General features: G+C 63.8%; 2 protein-coding genes across 2 annotated transcripts; one reads left to right on the plus strand and one right to left on the minus strand.

Annotated features, from left to right (window-relative positions):
- The first annotated feature begins 2860 nt into the window (after positions 1 to 2860).
- LOC120380535 (polyadenylate-binding protein 2) lies at positions 2861 to 5956 on the plus strand. Its single transcript, XM_039498312.1, has 7 exons — positions 2861 to 2944; positions 3659 to 3773; positions 4475 to 4542; positions 4615 to 4721; positions 4853 to 4940; positions 5135 to 5286; positions 5872 to 5956. Exons 2-7 carry the CDS (start codon positions 3692 to 3694, stop codon positions 5909 to 5911), a joined length of 537 nt encoding a protein of 178 aa, XP_039354246.1. The 5' UTR covers positions 2861 to 2944; positions 3659 to 3691; the 3' UTR covers positions 5912 to 5956.
- Positions 5957 to 7865: 1909 nt separating this feature from the next.
- Positions 7866 to 13875, minus strand: EFS (embryonal Fyn-associated substrate). Its single transcript, XM_039498757.1, has 7 exons — positions 11886 to 13875; positions 11263 to 11562; positions 10930 to 11028; positions 10500 to 10823; positions 10265 to 10348; positions 9186 to 9290; positions 7866 to 8901 (listed from the first exon to the last, which is right to left on the minus strand). Exons 1-7 carry the CDS (start codon positions 11889 to 11891, stop codon positions 8488 to 8490), a joined length of 1332 nt encoding a protein of 443 aa, XP_039354691.1. The 5' UTR covers positions 11892 to 13875; the 3' UTR covers positions 7866 to 8487.
- Between the last annotated feature and the right edge of the window lie 4819 nt (positions 13876 to 18694).

Genomic DNA, 18694 nt, shown 5'->3' on the forward strand with positions numbered 1-18694 from the left:
CTGTCGCTCCGTCCGGGCGCCGCCCCGGTCTGTCGCTCCGCCCGGGCGCCGCCTCGGTCTGTCGCTCCGCCCGGGCGCCGCCTCGGTCTGTCGCTCTGTCAGGGCCCCGCCTCGGTCTGTCGCTCCGTCCAGGCACCAGCTCGTTCTATTGCTCTGTCAGGGCCCCACCTCGTTCTATTGCTCCGTCCAGGCACCAGCTCGTTCTATTGCTCTGTCAGGGCCCCACCTCGTTCTATTGCTCTGTCAGGGCCCCACCTTGTTCTATTGCTCCGTCCAGGCACCAGCTCGTTCTATTGCTCCGTCCGGGAGCTGTATCCTTCTGTTGCTCCGTCCAGGCCTCATTCTCAGGCTCGCGTCCTTCTGTCACGCAGTCCAGGCCTCCTCCTAGCGCTCTTCCTGGGCTCTGACTCGCTCTGTCGCTTTATCTGGGTTTTGAGTCCTTCTAGCTCTGTCCATTCTACCGCTCCAACCAAGTGCTCCCTTTTTCTATCCCTCCATTTGGGCTGTGTCTCGTTCTATCGCTCCACCACGCCGTCAGCTCATTTACCACTTCATCACTGCCTTCCACGTTCTTCTCTTCTAGCGGGTCCAAGTCTATTTCTCTGTCTGGACCCTGACTTGTTCTGTTGCTCTGTCGCTATCTTCACGTTCTTCCCTCTCAGAAATTCTCCTCTCTCTCCGTCTGGGCTGCGTCTCGTTCTATTACTCTGGCAGGGCGCTGGCTTATTCTACTCCATCCTCACCGCCTTCCAGGTTCCTCCCCTCCAGAGCTTCTGAGACCACGTCTCTGTCTGGACTCTGCCTCCTTCGATCTCTGTCGTTGTCTTGTTCCTTTTTTCTGGAGAGTCTCAATTTATCACTGCAGCCAGGTGCTGCTTTGTTCTCTCTCTCCGTCAATCTGTCTTCCACATTCTTCCCTTTCAGAGGTTCTGAGTGTCTCCCTCTGTCCAGGCTCTGATTTGTTCTGTCGCTCCCGCACTGTCTCCTTCTCTCTCCTCCTATCCTGACGTAACTCTGCCTGCCACTTTCCTCTCCTCCTGGCTCTCTCGTTCTCTTGCGGCCGGGCTCTGTCTCGCTTGGTCACTGCCTCTTTCTCTTTCACCTTTTTTCCTCCAGCAGATGCCCCTCCTCCCTCCCTCCCTTTCTCTTCTTCTTTCACTATCCCTCCATCCCTCCTGGTCCAGGAGCACGTAAAATCTGACTTGGCAATTACCGTAATGCTCAGAAACAGCACATCACCTCCAAGCAATCTCCCCTCCTTCCAATGCTCACGGCTCCCCATCCCCCCCCCCACCCTCTGTCCACTAGCCAGGAGGTGGGGGTGCGGTAATTGCGCCTTCCAGACCATACGGAGTTAACCTGGCAGGAACCCAGGCGTCCGGGAGTCTAGGCGCAGCTGGGGACACCATGTACCTGAGAGGGGAAGGGCCTAAAACCTTCCACTCTGGGATCAATAATTCATGAGACAAGATGCAGCTAATGGATCCCGGGAAGCCAGCCCGGGGGTGGGGGACTGAGGGGAGGCAGAGCTGGGGCTGGGGCTGGGGACAGTCGGGAGTGAGGGGCACCGGCAGGGGTCGGAGTGAGGGGCACCGGCAGGGCGGGGGGCGGGGCTGCGGTCGGGAGTGAGGGGCACCGGCAGGGCGGGGGCGGGGGCTGCGGGTCGGGAGTGAGGGGCACCGGCGGGGCTGGGGGGGGCTGGGCTGCGGGTCGGGAGTGAGGGGCACCGGCAGGAGGGGGGGGGCAGGGGCTGCGGGTCGGGAGGGAGGGGCACCGGCTGGGCGGGGGGGGCGGGGGCTGCGGGTCGGGAGTGAGGGGCACCGGCAGGGCTGGGGAGCCTGCGGGTCGGGAGTGCGGGGGACCGGCAGGGCTGGGGGCTGCGGGTCGGGAGTGAGGGGCACCGGCGGGGTGGGGGCGGGGCAGAGTCTGCCGGGGGGGGGGGAACAGGCCTCGCGCCCGGGGCAGCCATGTTGGTTTATCAGCCTGTGGGGTCATGTGACGGTTGGGGTCAGGTTCTGGGGTCAGGGGTGAAGCAGGGAAAAGATCAGCGGCCCAGGGGGTCAAGATGGGGTCAAAGGTCAGACGTGGGCGGGGCTTCATTAGGGCTGCGGACTCCCGCCAATGGGGCTGGGGGAGGTTTATTCAATGATGGGCGTTTGTTCAGCCAATCAGCTGCCAGGGTTGGCCCGTCGGCCAATGGGGCCGCAGATACGGGGAAGAACGTGACCGATCATGATGTTGAGCCAATCAAAAGCGTCCGACCTGCGCCGGGTAACCAATCAGAAAGCAGCGCTCTGTTGAATGGCGGAACCCTGCCCCAATCGGGTCGGAGCGATGGCGGACAGTGGGCCAATCAGAGTTGTGGGCTCGGGGCTTCCGGAAGGCGACTAAGCACGCGGGAGGGCTCTGTTGACGGGCGGGTGTCTCCACCAATGGGATTAGAGCGATGGCGGCCGCTAGGCCAATCAGGCGCGCCTTCCCGGCCCTACCGCCGGGCCAGCCAATGGGGTGGGGCTGAGGGGGCGGGCCGCGCCCGGGCGGCCAATGAGGAGCGGCGCGCGGCGCAGCGGCCGGCCCAGCGCGGGGCAGAGCAGCAGCCGCCATGGCCTCGTCGGCGCGGGGCAGCGGGGGCGCGCGCGGGGCGGGGGTGGGGCCGGAGGCGGGCGGGGCCCCCCCCGCGCAGTCCGGGAACGGGCTGGGCGGGGGGCCGGAGCCGGGGGCGGGGCCCGCGCGCGGCGGGCGGGGGCGGAGGAGGAGGAGGAGGGGAGGGGAGCTGCTGCTGGACGGGGGCCGGGCCGGGGCGGCGCACGGGGGCCCGCACCCGCCCCCGTCCGCCTCCGCCCCCGGGCCGGGCCTGGGGCCCGGCGCCCACCGCCCCTGAGGAGCTGGAGGAGGAGGCCGGGCTGGGCGAGGGGACCCCGGGGACCCCGCCATCGAGGACCCGGTGAGGGGTGGGGCACGTGGGGAGAGATGTGAGGGGAGGGGCATGTGGGAGGGAGATGGGGAGGGGGAGATGTGAGGGGCGTGGGGCGGGCATGTGGGGGGAGATGTGAGGGGGGAGGGGCGGGCACGTGGGGGGAGGGGCGGGGCCCCGGGCCGGAGAGGGGCAATAGGCTGTGGGGGTTAGAACAGGGCGGGGGCAGGTCTGGTGAGGGGGGAGGGGGAGATATGAGGGGCGGGGCGGGCACGTGGGGTGAGGGGTGGGCCCGTGGGGGAAGATGGGGGGGGAGCTGTGAGGGGGTGGGGCACGTGGGGGGGAGAGATGTGAGGGGGAGGGGCATGTGGGAGGGAGATGGGGGGAGGGGGGAGATGTGAGGGGCGTGGGGCGGGCACGTGGGGGGAGATGTGAGGGGGGAGGGGCGGGCACGTGGGGAGGGGGCCCGGGCCGAGGAGAGGGGCAATAGGCTGTGGGGTTAGAACAGGCGGGGGCAGATCTGGTGGGGCTGGTCTCAGGGCCTAACCAGGCGAAGGGGCTTTAGGGTGGGGGTGCAGAGTTGGGGCGTTGGGCTCTCTGTTGGGGGGCCTGGGTAGGGTGGGGGTGTGTTGGTCCAGGGGCAGGGCAGAGCTATGGGGGGAGTTGTGAGGGAGGGTGACATGGGGTGGCGGATGCCTGTGGGAGGGTGAATCAGGCCCCCAATCTGACCCTCCTGCCTCTCAGGAGCTGGAGGCCATCAAAGCCCGTGTGCGGGAGATGGAGGAGGAGGCGGAGAAGCTGAAGGAGCTGCAGAACGAGGTGGAGAAGCAGATGAACATGAGCCCCCCACCAGGCAACGGTGAGACCCCGTCGGGCCCCCTGTGCATGGCGAAGTTAGGGGACATCTGTGAACTACACTGTCCTGAATTGTATTTGTGTAGGACCTACGTAAACACCATCCCTTCCCCCCAATATACCCTTTGGACTGTGTGGGTGGTGGTGAATTCCAGATGCATTTGGGAGTCTCGCTGTTCTGAACTGTATTTCTGTAGGACCTGTGTAAACTGTAACCTCCCACCCCAGAGGCATGAAGCTAGGATGCATTTGGGATTCACGCTGCTTTGCATTTTATTTGTGTAGGGTGTGTGTAAATACTACCTTTTTGTATGTGTAGGACCTATGTAAACAATAACCACCCCACCATTCACTCTCAGACCCCCATCCTGTGGGGATGGCAAAGCCCAGAGACACATGCGAATTGTGCTCCTCTGATTTTTATTTGTGTAGCACCTACATAAATGCTATCATCTGGTTTGCGTAGGACCTATGTAAACACCGGCCTCACTCATGCTGTTCTGAATCTCTCAGGTAGGTCCTACGTAAACGCTACCCCTTGGGTTGTTTGTGTAGGGCCTGTTTATACATTTATCCATACTAGTTGCTGTATAAATCCAGTGCAGAAAGGGGGGTCTTCCCCTCTCTGTTCTGGTAAAGGGGGTGCCCTGGAAGAGAGATGGGGTACAGCCCCCACTTACTAAGGCCCTGGTTCTCTCTTCACAGCTGGCCCAGTCATCATGTCCTTAGAAGAAAAGATGGAGGCAGATGCTCGGTCCATATACGTGGGTAATGTAAGTGGGGGAGCCATGGAGGGGCTGGGGGGGTTCAGGGGACCCCATTTCTCAGCCCCCCCTCTTTTCCAGGTGGATTATGGGGCAACGGCCGAAGAGTTGGAGGCTCATTTCCACGGCTGCGGGTCCGTCAACCGTGTCACCATCCTGTGTGATAAATACAGTGGGCACCCCAAGGGGTGAGTGAGAGTCCGGGGGATCGGGAGGGGGCGTGTACCAGAAGGGAGGGGCTGGAGGAGAAGCTGCGGCCCTGTGGGCTGGGTTTCGGGGGGGCTGTGTTTTGCGGTGTCTAATGTGGGATCCCCCCCAGGTTTGCCTACATTGAGTTCTCCGACAAGGAGTCTGTGCGCACCTCCATGGCGCTAGACGAATCGCTGTTCAGGGGGCGACAGATCAAGGTGAGCCCTGCACCCCAAAGCTCAGGCCCCCAGATCCTGCCCAGAGCCCTAGGCTCTCTCCTGGCCCCTCGAACCCCCAACCCCACCTTCCCTTCTTTAGCCTGGGCCTGAGCTCCATTTCTCTCCCCTGCCCCGCAAGTTCCCACTTCCCTCCCCCCGGCGTGGGCCTCTCTGACCCCCCTCTTGCCCCGCAGGTGATCCCCAAGCGGACCAACCGGCCCGGCATCAGCACCACAGACCGGGGCTTTCCCCGGGCCCGGTACCGCGGGCGCGGTTCTGGCTACACCAGCTCCCGGGCCCGGTTCTACAGTGGATTCAGCAGCCGACCCCGCGGACGCTCATACAGGTCTGGGGGGCCGGGCCGCAGCAGGCAGGATGCCTGGGTTCTCTCCCGGCTCTGGGAGGGGAGTGCGGGCTAGTGGTTAGAGGGGGGTGGCACTTAGAGCCAGGACACCTGGGTTCTCTCCCCGGCTCTGGGGTGTGTGTGGGGTGTAGTGGTTAGAGCAGGAGGGGCTGGCAGCCAGGACTCCTGGGTTCTCTCCCCAGCTCTTGGGTGTGTGTGGGGTGTGGTAGTTAGAGCAGTGGGGAGGGCTGGGAGCCAGGACTCCTCGGTTCCCTCCCTGGCTCTGGGTGTGTGTGTGTGCGGGGGGGGGTGTAGTGGTTAGAGTAGTGGGGAGGGCTGGGAGCCAGGACTCCTGGGTTCTCTCCCCAGCTCTGGGTGTGTGTGTGGGGGGTGTAGTGGTTAGAGCGGGGGGGGGCACTTAGAGCCCGGACACCTGGGTTCTCTCCCCAGCTCTGGGGTGTGTGTGGGGTGTAGTGGTTAGAGCGGGGGGGCTGGGAGCCAGGACTCCTGGGTTCTTCGGTTGTATTTTCTCTTCTCCTCTCTCTTCCCGTGGTTTATTAACTCGTTCCCTTCTTCTCTCCTCTGCAGGGGCCGGGCTAGAGCAACCTCATGGTATTCCCCTTACTAAAAGTGTTTTTTGGGAAAGAAAAGGAAAAAAAAAAAAAAAAAAAGAGGAAAAAAAAAGAGAAGAATGTGACAGTGCTGGAGCAGCCCCGTGGGGGCGAGCCGTGGGGCGCGGTGGGGGGCGGGGCTGGCTCTATGGGCACAGGGCACTCCTCCTCTCTGTCCTCCTTCGCTCCCCGTTTCCCTGCCATGGGCGGGCTCCTCCCTCCGTCCGCCCCGGCCTGCTCCCTTCCCTCCTGCCCCCGGCCCCCTTCACTTCTCCGCCTTGGGTGCGCGAGCTTCGCTCCTCCCTTCTCCCTGGCTCCTTCCCTCGGTCGGGTCGGGCGCCGTCCTTCCGCTCCTCCCTTTCTCCCCCCCCGCGGGTGGGACCTGGCCCCGGCACTGCCCCTTCTGCCCCCCGCCTGGCTCTCTCCTCCCTTCCACTGCCCCCTTCCCTCCATCCGGGCCGGGGCTGTTACCTGCGTATTTCAGTGTCTTTATCTTTGCAGGTGGCTTTAGCCTGAAGGAATTGTCGAGCCGCACGGAGCTCTTGCGACCAGATTAAATATTTTGGGGGGGAGGCGGTGCAGGGATTGGGGGGGCCTTTCTCCTCCCCCCTTTATTTTAATTTCCAGGCTGGGGGGGGTGAGGGCAGGGGGAGGGAAATTAAAAAAAAAAATGTTACGAGGGTGGAAAAAAAATAAAAGATGTTTTTGGAAGAAACAAAAGGGGGCGCCTGGTGATTTGGGGCAGGACTCCTGGCTCTTGTAAGTGGGGTGGGGCTGGGGACCAGGACTCCTGGCTTCTTAGGGGTCACAGCTGTATTTGCTGAGGGGGTGCATCTTAGCAAGGGGTGCGTGGAGAACCAGCCCCCGTGCAGGGGAGGGGGCCTGAGCTGGGGGCGGGGTGTGGCCGTGGGAGGCCCTTGAGTCCAGTCTATTGTGTCATCTCTTGATCACATGACGTGGGTTGAGGGGGTGGGTCACATGACCAGGGTCATGGGGGGGGGTAGGTGGTGTGAAAAGGGCTCTTGACAGTGGTGCTGTGTGTGTGTGAGGGGGGAGGGGTTCTCTGCTGATGGGGGGGGGTCTTGATAAGGATGGGGTTCCCCAGGAGCATTCAGGGTCAAAGGGGAGTTAGGGGGGTCCTTAGAGAGTGGTGGGGTGTTGCTGGGGGGTGGCAGGGGCCCCAGCAAGGGTTAGGCAGTTGCAGGGGGATGAGGGGTCCCCCTGGCATGTTAGCTGGTGGGGTGGGGGCAGACAGCAAGGACAGGTGCACCCACTGCCCCCCTCTAACCATTAGCCCTCACCACCCTCCTGGCCCCCTTTCCCTGATGTCAGTGGAGATGAGTGGGGGGGTCTGGGATTTGAACCAGGGTCCCTTCCATCCCCAGTAGGAGGCTGTTATCCCGCTGCCCTTTGCCTCCCGCTCTGTCAGCCTGGGCCCCATGGGTGGTGCTGGTGTGTGTGCTCGGCGCTTGGCTGTGCTCTTGGCATGTTCCTTGCATGTCATGGGCCTGCCTGGCGTGTTGTTGCCTGGCACAGGCCTGCCACAAGTCCAGGTGTGGCCCTGGCATGGAGTTCACATGGTCACCTGGCCAGGTGTGTTCCTGGGCCTGGCCCACCCACACCCATGGACAGGCCCAGCAGCGTGTGGGGGGGGCGGGGGTGGTGGTGCCTCTCAGCTGGCGTGAGAACCCAGGAGTCCTGGTTCCCAGCTCTCTTCCCCTGCCCCCCCCCCCCCCCCGCTGTAACCACTAGATCCTACTGCCCACAGCCTGGCCTCCAACTCTCCTCCCCATCACAGCCTCTGGCCCTCCCCCCCTGTTCCTGCCCCACCTTTCTTAGGGAATGGGGGGGGGTTGCTGGTTCTGATCTGGCCCTGGGGGGCAGGCTGTCCCCCCCCCCCCCCAGAGGAGCAGAGACAATTGGCTTTTTCATTGATTTATTATTTACAAACATAGAAAAAATCTTTCCTGAGAGAGCAGGTCACCTGTGGGCTCCTGGTGAGGGGGTGCGGGTCGGGCGGGAGGGGCCCCAGCAAAGCTGCCAAGGGAGGTGCCAGGGGCTGGGGACTCATCGGTTCTTAGCAGTTCGGGCTGCCGAGGGGGCCCATCCCCTTTGCTGGGCTTTACCCAGACTCCTCTGCTCCCTCTTGCCTTGGCCATTCTCCCATGAGCCTCTGCTCCATGCTGGTGTTGGCTGACCCCCCCCCCGCTAATGCGCCCCGTCTCCAGGTGTGTGTGGGGGGATTCCTCTGCTGCTGCCCAACCGCAGTCAAGTCTTTGGCATTGCTCTGACCCCCCCCCAGCAACTTTGGGGCCCCCAGGGTTGGGGGGTGACCCATCCACCCTCCATGAGTCCAGACCCTGAAATATAAATAATACGAAGATTCCCCCCTGTGAAGAGGGTCAGGGCTTTGCGGGGCAGGACCTGGACTGGGGGCAGAGGTCACAGGTCAAGGGGCTTTTTGGTTGGGGGGCAGGCCAGGAGGGGAAGCCCTTGGGTGGGGTCAAGAGTGGAGGTAACGGGGGTCGCAGAGGGCAAAGGTCAAGGCCGGGGCACACGGTGTCAGGGATTGCAATGGGCCATTGGATGCGGGTCAGGAGGGGGCCAGGGTGCTGAGCAGGCCGGTGAAGGCCTGCGCCCGCCGGGAGAGCTCGGCCAGGCGCTCCTGGAGCAGGCGGGCGGCAGGGGCGGAGGGGTAGCTCAGCGCCGCCGCCTTGACCGACAGCACAGCCCCCTTGAGGGCCTGGCACAGGGCGCCGGCGGCTGCCCCCACCCGGGCCCGCACGGGGGCCGAGGCCGCCTGGCGCGCCAGCGTGTCGCCCACGAAGACCAGCTTGTGTGCCGTGACCAGCACGAAGCGCCCATGCGGCACGAAGACGCCCGGCGGCTGGTTGGCCCCGGCGCTGGCCAGCAGGGCCTCCGTGGCTGCCAGGAGGGTGGCGTAGTGTGTCCGGCACTGGCCCGCATAGAACTGCAGCAGCTGGGCATCCTCGGCGCTGGGCGGCACCTGGGCAGGGCAGGGCAGGGAGAGGGTCAGTGCTGGAAGGGGCCATTCCTGCCCCAGGCTGGGGAGGGGAGGGGAGGGGGTAGGACCCAGGAGTCTGGGAGGCGACCCCTTCCGCCTCCAGGAGATGAGACCAAGGAATCCGGGAACCTTGACACCCCCCATTCACCCACCACCCAGGAAGGACCTCACCCTTCTGAAAATGGCACCCAGGCATCCGGGAGAGCTTAACCGCCATCCACCACCAGGGAAAGGGACCCAGGCGTCCGGGAAGGAACCACCCCTACCTCCTCCTCCTCCAGCAAAAGAGGGGTCTCTGGTTGGGGTCTGGGGCTGGTTGCCTCCTCTGGGGGGTCACAGTCTGTAGCCGGGGGCTGGAGCCTGTCTGTCCCCTACAGGGGCAGAAGTTGGATTTGGGGTCAGGGGTCAAAGGTCAGTGATTGTGGGACAGGGTTGACAGGAGGGGTCTGGGAAAGAAGTGTCCATTTGGCATTTTGGGAAGGCTGAGATTGAGGTTAGAGGTCAGGGACCCTGGGGCCAGGTTGGCTTTGGGGTCAAGGTCAGTGACCTGTAGTCATAGGGTTGGGGTCAGAGGTCAGGGTGGCATTGGGCTGAGAGGTTATTGGACAGAAAGCTGGGGTGAGGCAGAGGTCACAGATCAGGGACTGGGTAGCTGGGTGCAGGCTGGCATTAGGGTCAGAGGTCAGGGATCAGGTAGCTGGGATTGGGCTGGTATTAGGGAGGAAGTCAGAGGTCAGGCAGCCAGGCTTGGGTTGACATCAGGACCAAGGTCAGGTTGGCATTAGGGAGGGGGTCAGAGGTCATGGATCAGGTAGCTGGGCTTGGCTGGTTTTAGGGTCAGAGGCCAGGGACTGGGTAGCTGGGTTCAGGTTGGTGTTGGGGGTCAGAGCTCGGGTAGCTGGTCTCAGAGTGGGGTTGGGGGTCAGGGCTCAGGGTGGTGTCAGGGGTCAGAGGTCAGGGTTTGGGTAGCCGGGCTCAGGGTGGTGTCAGGGGTCAGAGGTCAGGGTGGTGTCGGGGGTCAGAGCTCAGGGTGGTGTCAGGGGTCAGAGCTCAGAGCTCGGGTAGCTGGGCTCAGGGTGGTGTCGGGGGTCAGAGGTCAGGGTTTGGGTAGCCAGGCTCAGGGTGGTGTCGGGGGCCAGAGGTCAGGGTGGTGTCAGGGGTCAGAGGTCAGGGCAGTGTCGGGGGTCAGGGTTTGGGTAGCCGGGTTCAGGGTGGTGTCGGGGGTCAGAGGTCAGGGCTCAGGGTGGTGCCAGGGGTCAGAGGTCAGGGTAGCCGGGCTCAGGGTGGTGTCGGGGGTCAGAGGTCAGGGCTCGGGCCAGCATCGGGGGTGGTGCTCCCAGCTCACCTTGAGGTGGACGTAGTCGTATTCCTCCGCCAGTCGGATCCCCTCGTATTCGCTGTGCCCATCCCCCGCCCCCTCGTCCGGCCCCCCCGCCAGCCCCACCAGGCGGGGCGGGGGTGGGGGCAGGGGCCGGTCCTGGATGCTGCCCTTGCGGGGGCCGGGCGAGGGCAGGGCGGGCAGGGGGCGGCGTGAGAGGCTCTCGGCCGAGGGCAGCCGGGCGCCTGCCCGCCCCCCCCACCTCGCCCAGGCTCAGCCCCCCCAGGGCCGCCTCCGGTGCGGGGGGCCCCGGCAGGTCGTACTCCCCCCCTAGCAGCTCCTCCGGCGACTCGTACAGGTTGAGCAGGGCGGACGCCCGGCGCAGGTTGGAGGGGGCGGCGTAGACGGGGGCTGCTTCTTCCTCCCGTCCCTCCTCCTCCTCCTGGACCGGGGGCGGCTTGGCCGGGGGGGGCACATTGTAGGGGTCAGCGTCCAGCTCTGCCGCCTGCTTGGGGAAGGGCGAGGGGGTGTCATAGGTGTCGGAGAGGGGGGCGTCCCGCAGGAGGGAGCCGGGGACATCGTAGACCTGGGGGTGGGGGGGGAAGGAAGGTGAATCAAGGCTCAGACACTGGTCCCCCCATCTCCCCGCCCCCTTCCCGAGTTCCCCTCCACCCCCCGTCCCCCATTCTCACCTCGCTGGGGTCCCTGTCTCTCCGGGTGGCACGGGGCACCTTGTAGATATCATCACAGGGGGTTGGGCATGGCCGGGTGGGTGGGGGCACCACATACACCTGGAGGGGGGGCAGAGAGGGGTCAGGGCCTGGTCACCTGGGGTCTCAGGCCGAGCTGTGGGGGTGGATCCCGGACACCTGGGTCCTCAGGCCAGGCTGTGGCTGATGGGGGTGGGCAGTGGTATGGGAGATCCCCAGGGGAGATTGTGTTGGAGGACCTTGAACGCCTGGGTTCCCTGGTTGGATGGCGGAGCGGGGGCGGCAGTGGGAGATCCCGGACGCCTGGGTTCTCACCTCCTGCTGCTCCTCCTCCTGCCCTGCGCTGCTGCTCCTCTGGCCCTGGGGCGGGTGGTAGAGGGCAGCTGGCGCGCTCTCCTTGCGGGGCGCCGGCGAGAGGTTGGGGGGCCCCGGCTCGGGCAGGACGCGGACGCGGTTGGCTGGGACGATGCCCTGCTGCCCGTGCAGCGAGCAGAGGTGCCAGCCGGCCAGGCCGGGCACCTCGGGCTGCAGCACCAGCATCAGGTCCCCGCGGCGGAAGGAGAGCTCCTCCGGGCACTCGGCCACGTTGTCGAACAGCGCTCGGGCCAGCTGAGCCTGGGGGCAGAGGGAGCAGTGAATCCCCAGGGCCGGCCGGAAGAGAGGCCGGGGACCCCCAGGGCGGGTTGGGAGAGAGGCCGGGGACCCCCAGGGCGGGTTGGGAGAGAGGCCGGGGACCCCCAGTGTTGGCTAGGCCTGGGACAGAGGGACCAGTACTCCCAGTGCTGCTCGGTGGCAGACCAGTATCCCCCAGTACAGGGCTCATTCCTCCCAGTCAGGGTGGCAGGGACAAGCCCCCCCCCCCCCCCAAATTCCCAGCCAACCCATTCCGGGTCAGGGTGAAAACGGGGAGGCTGTAACCCCAGCTTCCATCTACTTACAGACATGGTTCCTCTGGGGAGGGGTCTGGTGTGGGCAGAGAGCGGAAGGAAGGAGAGGAGGGAGGTGGGGCGGGAGGAGAAAGCCAAGGGACAGAACTTGGGAAATGGTAAAGAAAGGGGGTGAATAATGAAGAAAAGAGTGAAATGAACAGGCACAATCCCGGCTTCCTCTGAAGTGTAAATTAAGGCCTAGATTAAAGGATGTTGGAGTTTACTGCTGTGGATGTGGGGGGCGGGGGGGATATGGGGATGGAGAGAGAGAGAGAGAGAGAGAGAGAGAGAGAGAGAGAATCACAATTTTCTTGTAAACTTTTGTCAAAGTTCATTCAAAAGTGTCCCAGTTCCTTAGAGTTCCCTCATTCTTTCTTCCATGAGCTTTGGAGACCAACCAACCAGGCCCAATATTTTTGGCCTATGTAGTTTCCAGCCAACTCAGCAAATCCGTTGAGTTTCCCCTCGGATCCGAACCCGACTCTTTTCACAAAGTCCAGCCGCAGAAGAACAGAATCCCAGTCATTTTCCGGAGACTCGAGGAGTCTTTTCTGCTCTGCAAACAGCTTCTTTGGTCAGCAAAATACATCCAGCGAGCGCAGGCACATGCAGACAGGCCTGGCTGCTTTCATGGCGCGTGGAGCGAGGCACGCAAGGGGGTTCAACAAGTTAGGACAGAATCCGATTTTGCAAGAACAGGACTGCGTTGCAACCAGAAAGCAAAGGGCAGGCATTTCCAGAGGGTCCTCCGCAAAGCTCACAGTAGCCAAGAGCGGCCCCGGCAATCAAGGAAAGTTTGCAAACCTTTGCGTAATCTTGCCACTGAAAAATCCAGACAATATTTGCAAAACAATCTTGCAACCGTGTAGAAATCTTCCGACCTTTCCCCCAAATCTAGACCATTTTTGTGAGCTGAAGGAGCCAGAAATGTGGCCTCATTCCAAACTCCAGAATTCTTGCAAACGTCAACAGCCGTTTTTGCAAACGTCCCCAAATCAAGATGATTTTTCAGTGAGCTCAAAATTTCCCCCTTTTTTTTTTTTTGCAAGTTCAGATATCCAGGAATGCCATGAAATTTCCCTCAAAATACACCTTTTTTTGCACATTCCAAGATCCAGCAATGTTGCAAAATGTCCCCCAAAGCCAGTTTTTTAACAAGTTCAAATCTCCAGAAAAATCACAGACTCCCTGCAAATCTTTTTCCCCACAATGAAAGAAAAAAATAATCTTAACTCTCAAAAAAATCCAGAAACATCATCAAAACCACGTCCTTATATCCTGAATCTCCTTCCACAGAAACGGTGCATGTTCACAACTCCAGAAATGTTGCAAACTGTCTACCCAAAGCTAGAAAAAATCATTATCTTGCGGTGGAAACTGCTGAGAAATTTTGCTAATGAATGCATCAAACATTCCAGAAGTTAGGCAAATGCAGAAATCCAGAATTCTTTTAATCCACAGAAAAAACTGTGCCAACTTTAAAGTGCAGAAAAAGTTGCTCTCTCTCACACACACAGTTAATTTTTTTTGCAACTTCCAAGAAAATTGAGATACGCCCCCCACAACCTCAACATTCAAACCCAGTCATTTGCTTCGGCATCTCCCCCAATCCCAGAGGTTTGCACCATGCCCCGAATCACGCAGGCGCTGAGCCGGCCAGATGGCAAACGACACCGGAACCAAGAGTCACAACATCCAAAAACTAGTTGGCAAAGGTCAAAATCCAGAAAAATATGGTGTGGCCAAAAATAGCCCCCTTCCAGACTAGGCTTTTTTTGCATAAAGAGATAGACAGACAGAGGGGGTGGCTGGGGATGGATAGATAGATAGATAGATGTGGACGGGGATAGAAAGAGGCAGTGGGCGGGGACAGACAGACAGAGGCAGTGGACGGGGACAGACAGAGGCAGTGCACGGGGACAGACGGATAGAGGCAGTGGACGGGGACGGATAGAGGCAGTGGACGGGGACGGACAGACAGACAGACAGGCAGTGGACGGGACGGACAGACAGAGGCAGTGGACGGGGACGGATAGACAGACAGAGGCAGTGGACGGGGACAGGGACAGAGGCAGTGGACGGGGACGGATAGACAGACGGACAGACAGAGGCAGTGGACGGGACGGACAGACAGAGGCAGTGGACGGGGACGGATAGACAGACAGAGGCAGTGGACGGGACGGACAGACAGACAGAGGCAGTGGACGGGGACAGACGGATAGAGGCAGTGGACGGGACGGACAGAGGCAGTGGACGGGGACGGATAGACAGACAGACAGAGGCAGTGGACGGGGACAGACAGACAGACAGAGGCAGTGGACGGGGACGGATAGACAGAGGCAGTGGATGGGACGGACAGAGGCAGTGGACGGGGACAGACAGACAGAGGCAGTGGACGGGGACGGGACAGACAGAGGCAGTGGACGGGACGGACAGACAGAGGCAGTGGACGGGGACGGGACGGACAGAGGCAGTGGACGGGACGGACAGACAGAGGCAGTGGACGGGACGGATACAGTGGAAGGGGTTTGAGGGATGGATGAAATAGATCAGATCTTTTGCTGAACGTGTAGCAGGAAGAAAGACCCAAACTCCCCCCTTGAGTTCCCGAGGTCTCGGCCTCGGCAGCCAGCGGCTCTCCTGGGAGTTCGCTTCTTCCCCAACCCCTGAATCCGGGGCTTTGCCCAGCAGCTGAAGCCCAGGCCGGGCTCTGGGCTGGGCGCCCGCTGGCCCCCGGCCTGGGTGGGGCTGCAGCTGGCTGTGAGCTGGTGCAGGGGAGGGAACAGGGGAAGGAGGAGAGGAAAGGGGGGAAGGGAGCAGGGAGGAGGAGGAGGAGAGGAAAGGGGGGAACGGAGCAGGGAGGAGAAGGAGGAGGAGAGGAAAGGGGGGAAGGGAGCAGGGAGGAAGGAGGAGAGGAAAGGGGGGAACGGAGCAGGGAGGAGGAGGAGGAGAGGAAAGGGGGGAACGGAGCAGGGAGGAAGGAGGAGGAGAAAGGGGGGAACGGAGCAGTGAGGAGGAGGAGGAGAGGAAAGGGGGAACGGAGCAGGGAGGGAGGAGGAGGCGAAAGGGGGGAACGGAGCAGGGAGGAAGGAGGAGAGGAAAGGGGGAACGGAGCAGGAGGAGGAGGAGGAGGAGAGGAAAGGGGGGATCGGAGCAGGGAGGAGGAGGAGGAGAAAGGGGGGAACGGAGCAGGGAGGAGGAGGAGGAGAAAGGGGGGGCACGGAGCAGGGAGGAGGAGGAGGAGAAAGGGGGGAACGGAGCAGGGAGGGAGGAGGAGAGGAAAGGGGGGAACGGAGCAGGGAGGAGGAGGAGGAGGAGAGGAAAGGGGGGACGGAGCAGGAGGAGGAGGAGAGGAAAGGGGGAACGGAGCAGGGAGGAGGAGGAGAGGAAAGGGGGGAACGGAGCAGGGAGGAGGAGGAGAGGAAAGGGGGGAACGGAGCAGGGAGGAAGGAGGAGAGGAAAGGGGGATCGGAGCAGGAGGAGAAGGAGGAGGAAAGGAAAGGGGGACGGAGCAGGGAGGAGGAGGAGGAGGAGAGGAAAGGGGGAAAGGAGCAGGGAGGAAGGAGGAGGAGAAAGGGGGGAACGGAGCAGGGAGGAGGAGGAGGAGGAGAGGAACGGGGGGACCGGAGCAGGGAGGAAGGAGGAGAGGAAAGGGGGGAACGGAGCAGGGAGGAGGAGGAGGAGAGGAAAGGGGGGATCGGAGCAGGGAGGAGGAGGAGGAGGAGAGGAAAGGGGGGAACGGAGCAGGGAGGAGGAGGAGGAGGAGGAGAGGAAAGGGGGATCGGAGCAGGAGGAGGAGGAGGAGAAAGGGGGAACGGAGCAGGAGGAGGAGGAGGAGAAAGGGGGAACGGAGCAGGAGGAGGAGGAGGAGAAAGGGGGAACGGAGCAGGAGGAGGAGAGGAAAGGGGGAACGGAGCAGGAGGAGGAGGAGGAGGAGAGGAAAGGGGGGAACGGAGCAGGGAGGAGGAGGAGGAGAAAGGGGGGGACGGAGCAGGGAGGAGGAGGAGGAGGAGAGGAAAGGGGGAACGGAGCAGGGAGGAAGGAGGAGAGGAAAGGGGGGAACGGAGCAGGGAGGAGGAGGAGAGGAAAGGGGGGAACGGAGCAGGAGGAGGAGGAGGAGGAGAGGAAAGGGGGAACGGAGCAGGAGGAGGAGGAGGAGGAGAGGAAAGGGGGGAACGGAGCAGGGAGGAGGAGGAGAGGAAAGGGGGGAACGGAGCAGGGCGGAAGGAGGAGAGGAAAGGGGGGACCGGAGCAGGGAGGAGGAGGAGGAGAGGAAAGGGGGGAACGGAGCAGGGAGGAGGAGGAGAGGAAAGGGGGGAACGGAGCAGGAGGAGGAGGAGAGGAAAGGGGGAACGGAGCAGGAGGAGGAGGAGGAGGAGAGGAAAGGGGGACCGGAGCAGGGAGGAGGAGGAGAGGAAAGGGGGAACGGAGCAGGGAGGAGGAGGAGAGGAAAGGGGGGAACGGAGCAGGGAGGAGGAGGAGGAGGAGAGGAAAGGGGGGACCAGAGCAGGGAGGAGGAGGAGGAGAGGAAAGGGGGGAACGGAGGAGGAGGAGGAGGAGAGGAAAGGGGGGAACGGAGCAGGGAGGAGGAGGAGGAGAGGAAAGGGGGGATCGGAGCAGGGAGGAAGGAGGAGAGGAAAGGGGGGAACAGCGGGAAACAGACGCCCCAGCAAGAGGCTCCGCGGCTCCTCCCGGTCGTTGCCTCCTTCGGTCCTTCCCCGTCCAGAGCCGGGCGCGGCCCCCGCCCCCGCCGGCCGGGCCGGTTCTCCCGCAGCTCTGCGCTCGCTCGCTCGCTCCCGGGCCGGGGCTCGGCCTCCCCGCCCCGCTGCTCCCCGGGGCCGCCCCACCTGCTCCGTCCCGCTGGGAGCCGAGCCCCGCCCCGGGGCCTGGCCGGGCGCGGAGGCAGGAGGAGAAAAGGAGCCGGGGGTTGAATTACAACCCATCCCCACCCCACCGGCCTCCTGGGGCCCGGCGGCTCCGCCCCAGCACCCCACCCCGCCAGGAGAGAACCCAGGAGTCCGGGCCCCAGCCCCCTGCTCTAACCCACCAGCCCCCTCCTCCCAGAGCCAGGAGAGAACCCAGGAGTCCTGGCTCCCAGCCCCTCCTGCTAACCCACCAGCCCCCACTCCTCCCAGAGCCGGGAGAGAACCCAGGAGTCCCGGCTCCCAGACCCCTGCTCTGACCCACCAGCCCCCACTCCCCTCCCAGAGCCGGGAGAGAACCCAGGAGTCCTGGCTCCCAGGCCCCCCCTGCTAACCCACCAGCCCCCACTCCCCTCCCAGAGCCGGGAGAGAACCCAGGAGTCCTGGCTCCCATCCCCCGCGCTAACCCACCAGCCCCCACTCCTGTCCCAGACCCAGGAGAGAACCCAGGAGTCCTGGCTCCCATCCCCCACGCTAACCCACCAGCCCCCACTCCCCTCCCAGAGCCGGGAGAGAACCCAGGAGTCCGGGCCCCCAGCCCCCCCTGCTAACCCACCAGCCCCCACTCCCCTCCCAGAGCCAGGAGAGAACCCAGGAGTCCCGGCTCCCAGACCCCTGCTCTGACCCACCAGCCCCACTCCTCCCAGAGCCGGGAGAGAACCCAGGAGTCCGGGCTCCCAGCCCCTGCTCTAACCCACCAGCCCCACTCCTCCCAGAGCCGGGAGAGAACCCAGGAGTCCGGGCCCCCAGCCCCCTGCTAACCCACCAGCCCCACTCCTCCCAGAGCCAGGAGAGAACCCAGGAGTCCCGGCTCCCAGACCCCCCTGCTCTGACCCACCAGCCCCCACTCCCCTCCCAGAGCCGGGAGAGAACCCAGGAGTCCGGGCTCCCAGCCCCCCTGCTCTAACCCACCAGCCCCCACTCCCCTCCCAGAGCCGGGAGAGAACCCAGGAGTCCGGGCTCCGTGTCTGCCCGCCAAGCCACAAACTGACCTGCAGGGAGCGCTGCTGAGTTAGCCCCAGGGGGTGGGCGAGGGGCTTCAGCCCCACAACTGAGAGCCCAGGGGGGCTGTTACCATGGAGGCAGCCTTGCGCTGCCCCTCTGCCTGGGGGGAGGGGGAGACAGGCCTCATCCTTAGCAGCCCCTATACAGGGAGCCCCCACAGCCTGCCCCACGCGGGGGCATGGGAATGAAACCCAGGAGTCCTGGCTCCCAGCCCCCACCCCACCCTGCTCTAGCCACTAGACCCCGCTCCCACCCCGGGCTGGACATTAACCAGACCTTTATCTCTGGGCCTGAGGGGGGCGGAATTCCCAAGGGGGGGTGGTACCCTACTGCCTCACCCCCACCCATTTCTGGGAGCCCTGGTTCTCCTGCCTTTGGCCCTGCCGATGCCCCTCACTCCCAACCCGCAGCCCCTGCCAGCCTGGCCCTGCCCCTCCCAGCCCCGCTGGTGCCCCTCACTCCCGACCCGCAGCCCCTGCCAGCCCGGCCCTGCCCCACTCCCAGCTCTGCCAGTGCCCCTCACTCCCGACCCGCAGCCCCTGCCAGCCCGGCCCTGCCCCCCTCAGCTCTGCCGGTGCCCCTCACTCCCGACCCGCAGCCCCTGCCAGCCCGACCCTGCCCCTCCCAGCCCCGCCGGTGCCCCTCACTCCCGACCCGCAGCCCCTGCCAGCCCAGCCCTGCCCCTCCCAGCCCTGCCGGTGCCCCTCATTCCCGACCCGCAGCCCCTGCCAGCCCAGCCCTGCCCCTCCCCGCCCCGCCGGTGCCCCTCACTCCCGACCCGCAGCCCCTGCCAGCCTGGCCCTGCCCCTCCCAGCCCCGCCGGTGCCCCTCACTCCCGACCCGCAGCCCCTGCCAGCCTGGCCCTGCCCCCCCCAGCTCTGCCGGTGCCCC

This window comes from Mauremys reevesii, linkage group 13 (assembly GCF_016161935.1).
Source record: "Mauremys reevesii isolate NIE-2019 linkage group 13, ASM1616193v1, whole genome shotgun sequence".
NCBI classification, from domain to species: Eukaryota; Metazoa; Chordata; order Testudines; family Geoemydidae; genus Mauremys; species Mauremys reevesii.

What these genes read in the sequence shown, in the direction of transcription:
- LOC120380535 (XM_039498312.1), top strand. Translation starts at nt 3,692, where the DNA reads ATGGAGGAGGAGGCGGAGAAGCTGAAGGAGCTGCAGAACGAGGTGGAG. An exon ending in TCAGGGGGCGACAGATCAAG is followed by an intron (nt 4,941 to 5,134) that starts GTGAGCCCTGCA and finishes CTTGCCCCGCAG; the next exon opens with GTGATCCCCAAGCGGACCAA. An exon ending in CCCCGCGGACGCTCATACAG is followed by an intron (nt 5,287 to 5,871) that starts GTCTGGGGGGCC and finishes TCTCCTCTGCAG; the next exon opens with GGGCCGGGCTAGAGCAACCT.
- EFS (XM_039498757.1), bottom strand. An exon ending in GAGACAGGGACCCCAGCGAG is followed by an intron (nt 10,824 to 10,929) that starts GTGAGAATGGGG and finishes CCCCACCCCCAG; the next exon opens with GTCTACGATGTCCCCGGCTC. An exon ending in GGGGGCTGAGCCTGGGCGAG is followed by an intron (nt 10,349 to 10,499) that starts GTGGGGGGGGCG and finishes GGGCTGGCGGGG; the next exon opens with GGGCCGGACGAGGGGGCGGG.